The sequence below is a fragment of the Octopus bimaculoides genome, chromosome 7 (genome assembly GCF_001194135.2).
Source record: "Octopus bimaculoides isolate UCB-OBI-ISO-001 chromosome 7, ASM119413v2, whole genome shotgun sequence".
Taxonomy (NCBI): domain Eukaryota; kingdom Metazoa; phylum Mollusca; class Cephalopoda; order Octopoda; family Octopodidae; genus Octopus; species Octopus bimaculoides.
The window spans coordinates 72144664-72149836 of NC_068987.1; the positions used below are offsets into that span (position 1 = coordinate 72144664).

The window sequence follows — 5173 nt, forward strand, 5'->3', positions numbered from 1 at the left end:
ATGAAACTAAATAAATCAACTTCTATATAACTGCTTTTAATTTTTTAGTTTTAGAATTTTCAGAAAATTTTTGCAAATTTGTATCTACACTCAGGAATTCATGGAATTATGCAAAAACAAAATAAATTGCAAGGTGTGCAGTTTGACTGTTATTTTTAGCACATTTCTTAACCAACAGATGGGCACAAGCAGCAGAACACAGCGCCAATGCACAAGCTTTTGTGTAGAATATATTTGTCAACATGTGTTATCTTGCAGACAAAAGAGTTCTTGTGTTTGACTTGTTACTATAGAAACAGGCATGAATGTCTGTGGCTAACGACTGCCTAAAATTGCCCAAAATTTTCAAACTTTAAACGCTAAGGGATTAGCATATAAAACCATATCATTTCACTGAAAATGAAATCAATTCAAGCAGGAATAGAAGAATTTTGAAAATTGGCAGCCAAACAGAAAAGATCCCTGATCATATTTTTTAATAATAGTGCAACTACAACAGTCTTTAGAAATTAAATTACATGCATTACAAGAGTATGTAACATATAGCATGATTCAGCACAAAAGTACTAAAAGAACTATTAGAATTAGGAATTTTCATTCTTGAAATGGAGAATGATGATTAGAGTACCTAATTTAATTTTTTTTCTGAGGGAAAGAGGCACAACTTAATAAATGTGAACAAAGAGCAACTATAAATACTATCACTTATCACAAGCTTATCGCATGAGAGCAAAATGTCCAATTTAATAGTGCAAATGAGCTAGGTCTGATAAAGTTTAAAGGAATATAAATGATAAAAAAAAATTATAATAGATAAAGACATTTTGACAGCAGTTGGCATTAAAAATATATATTAAAAGAGAATGCCCATGTGTTCACACACTATTCACACTATAATAAACACACATATACAATTCAAAGTCTGGTTTAGTGGCTTCTGACTGGTACAATAGAAGTCAAAGTTAACTGGGTCAAAGACAGTCTAATTGTTAGCCAGGAACTGAGTCGTGATTCTTTTGTCAATAGTAGTCACTAAGAATCTCTGCTGCCCATAACAGTTATCAAAGCAATAAAACTAGAAGGCAATGAGTAACCACCCTAGTATGTTTGTTTTCTTAATCATTATACAAAGATTAAATGTTCAGAGGGTTCAAGATTATGACACCAACTAGGACATATTTCAAGGGAATTTTCATACTGGAAGACTTGAAATGAACAATATCACTTGTACGACAACTATCACATGATGATAAGACAAATGTACACACAAATATTAATATTTTCTGCACTGAATGGAGAAGCAGTGATGAGTGAAAATTCTGTAAATAATAATTATAAGCATAAAGCTTACAAGTGATTACCATGTATTAGTTTGATTCCCATGCATACTAATACCCACTTTTTTCTGTTGATGGCTTATATGCCCCAATATCAAACTTTTTTCTTTAACCAATACACAGTGATCGCTTATAAGTTTTATTATTATTTACAGAATAAATACACACACACACACACACACACACACACACACACACACACACACACACACACACACACACACACACACACAAAATGGGATTCTTTCAGTTTCTGTCTACTAAATCCTCTCAAAGTCCAGAGTTATAATAGAAGACTCTTGCCGAAGGAGGCATGCAGCAGGGCTGAACTCAAGACCACATGGCTGGGAAGCAAGCTTCTTAAATAGTTTAAAACGTCCATTTATTTGTCTTGGTTCAGTCATACCATTAAATCTAGTTCCTAATCTATGTTCTGATTGCATGGTAACTTCTCTCAAAGATGGGATATCTTAACAAGAAGGAACTCATGTTTACAGCAACACCATATTATTATTTTGAACAATTTGATCTCTCATTGTCATCCTACGCCTTAGAGTACATAGTATCAACTAAAATCGAACTTGGAATCTTTATTTCTAAACAAATAGCAATAACACTTTATTATGATGCATGTCAAAAAGTAACATCATCATCATCATTTACCATCTATTTTACATGCTGGCATGGGTTAGATGGTTTGACTGGAACAGGTAAATCAGAGAGCTGTACCAGGCTCCAAGTTTGATTTTGGCTTGGTTTCTATGGCTGGATGCCCTTTCTAACACCAATTACTCCAAGAGTGTAGTGGATGCCCTTTTATGTGTCACCATCACAGGTGCCTTTTACGTGTCACCGTCACAGGTGCCTTTTACGTGTCACCATCACAGGTGCCTTTTACGTGTCACCATCACAGGTGCCTTTTATGTGTCACCGTCACAGGTGCCTTTTACGTGTCACTATCACAAGTGCCTTTGACGTGTCACCAGCACTGTCCACAACTACGATTTCATTTGGCCTGACAAGTCTTATCAAGCACAGCAAACAGCCAAAGATCTTGATCACTACAAATATTATAAAATCTTTAATCTCTAAAAATGCAATTTACAAATCCCACCAATTATAATTATACTAAAACAACTTAATACATTGTGGCATTATGCCATTTTGTGTTAGAGAAGAAAGAAGTATTTAAAAATATTTACAACAGCAAGATAAGGTCCATAAGAATCTTCACTTGTCAGGCCACCTGTCTTCATAATCCAATCATAAGCCCGGAAATCTTCACCTCCATCACAGCCATTGTTGCCCTCACCCCATGAGCAATCCATTAATTCTTGTTGCGACAAGCGAATCAAAGTACCAGTCTGAAAAAAATGGGGAAAATGAATTTTTTTATGTTTAGAAAACGTGTATTGCAACATACACAAATATCATCATCATTGTTATCATCATTAATAATATCCACTTTTCCATGCTTGCATAGATCACATTTGATTGAAAGAGATCTTATATTATTCGAGCAACAGAATTTATATATATTCAAAGTATATTTAACATTTCAGTGATACATCACCAAATAGAAGTGGGGTAAAAAAAAAAAAAACATTCAAGTTTAAAGCTATACACACAATGATTCTTATGTGGTCAAACTCTACTACATTTTTCAATCACATTGTCTCAGTGCTAGCATAAACAGTTGAAAGTTGTCTTCTTTCTGATAAAGGAACTGGCTCTAAAATTTACAAGCTTTAGTATATCATTCATTGAATCACTCACCTTCAAGAAATATGCTCCTTCAATTGTTCCTGTAGTACCAAAACTCCAACAAGACCCACAGACAGCTTGGTCTTTCACTTGAGTTACAGCTCCTGTAATAGAGGGTAAATAAAAACAATAAAATTAATTTCAATACACCAACACCATCATCAGTGACATTTTTACATTCAACTTTCCTTGCTAGCACAAGTTGGATTAAACTTCTTGGGGAAATATTTTTACAGCCAAATGCCCTTCTTGGTGCCAAAGCAAAATGAAAGTAACCACAGAAAAAAAAAATTATTCAAACAAACTTGGAACGGGGAGGCACCTTTTTTTTTCACAATTTCAAGTCCAAATTCCCATTCAATGAATATTTATGGGTTTATTCCTCATCATCAGAACATTTAGAAAATGAAAAGAAAAAAATTAACTTAAAATAATGTATTTTGAAAAGCAAAATTACTTTGTATAGTGGGTGGCTAAAATATCTCAAGGCTTTCCCTATACAGTTTAGAATAATCACTCCCGAAAGTGTTCAGTCTACACCTACACGTAACCTCTACACTTCATTTTCAGTAATCCCTACCATATAAATAGAAGACAGGAAATTTCAAAGGGACAAAACACCTACTTCTTAACCCTTTTGCTACTGTATTTATTTTGTGATGTTCTGTGTTTCTTTCAATTACTTTAAATATACCAAAGAATTTAGTAAAATGACTTAGTTATCATTAAGCTAGTGTTAGGAACATAAATTGTGACTAAGGTTTGGTGGAAGATTTTTATTCAAAACTTATGAAAATAAGACATTTGTACTCAGAGCCGGTTTCAGCCAGGTTGGTAACGAAAGGGTTAAGGTTGTCTTTACAAACTAAAACACACACTCATGCACACACACCCTCATGCAATACCAACACTTCCTGAACAGCTGAAGTTGCTTCTATTTCAGAAACTACTACTTTAGACTATCTAGAGTTTACTACATCATATTTCAGAGTTCAAATCACATCAAAATTAATTTTAGAAGGATGTGAGGTCAATGTGCTGGACTAATGGCCACAGTCAAGAAAGTGTCTAATTCCTTGTATTATACTTAAGTTCATTGTTAACACAGGTAATGCATGGATCATTAAAAAAGTTAATTAGAAGCAATTATGCAAAGAAGAGCCTCCCATATTGCTGAAAATAAGTGTGAAAATATTACTTATGCACTAATGTTTGCTCATAAACTAATGTTTTGGTTTATTTCTTTCCCTGATTCTATAAATATTTCTAATTATGTTTCTGCTGATTTGCATAATAGATATTTTCTTTCCATTTGTTTTTATGTGTTTCCCATGTTAGCTTGCATTAGATGAATATATTATTTAAGCACTGTTTTACAGCTGGATACCCTTCCTGTTGCTAACCCTTACTAGTTTTTCAAGTATGGGATCAGAGCTCTGAAGGCACAAAAACCATAGACAATTTGCTCATGAAAGCATACACACACATATACACAGGGTGCAAAAGTTGGTATACAATTATGAAAAAAGAAAACCCATACAATACTCATTTTATTAAAAAAATTAAAAGTTAGCCTCATTTTTGATATTTTTAGTATCATTAATCATAATAATACATTTATCATAACTATAATAATACTTATATCATAACTTTTTAATTTTTTTGATAAAAATAAAGGAGTATTGTACATGTTTTCTTTTTTCATAACTGTATGCCTACTTTTGCACTCCCCCCACCATGGGTGGCGTGGCCATTGCCAGTACCGCCTGACTGGCCTTCAAGCCGGTGGCACGTAAAAGCACCCACTACACTCTCAGAGTGGTTGGCATTAGGAAGGACATCCAGCTGAAGAAACTCTGCCAAATCAGATTGGAGCCTGGTGTAGCCATCTGGTTCACCAGTCCTCAGTCAAATCATCCAACCAATGCTAGCATGGAAAGCGGACGTTAAACGATGATGATGATGATATATATATATATATAGGGTTTTCGAGCGAGATCGTTGCCAGTGCCCCTGGACTGGCTCTTGTGCGGGTGGCACGTAAAAGACACCATTTCAAGCGTGGCCGTTTT

The 5173-nt window shown here is 34.3% G+C and overlaps 1 protein-coding gene across 1 annotated transcript in view; it reads right to left on the bottom strand.

Annotated features, from left to right (window-relative positions):
* Positions 1 to 5173, bottom strand: part of LOC106883355 (digestive cysteine proteinase 2) — a 34923-nt gene that overhangs the window by 4756 nt on the left and 24994 nt on the right. The window contains exons 7-8 of the mRNA XM_052969434.1: positions 3114 to 3205; positions 2513 to 2701 (exon numbers count right to left, since the gene is read on the bottom strand). Of these exons, the coding sequence (XP_052825394.1) occupies positions 2513 to 2701; positions 3114 to 3205 (281 nt within the window). The remainder of the gene's footprint in view (positions 1 to 2512; positions 2702 to 3113; positions 3206 to 5173) is intronic.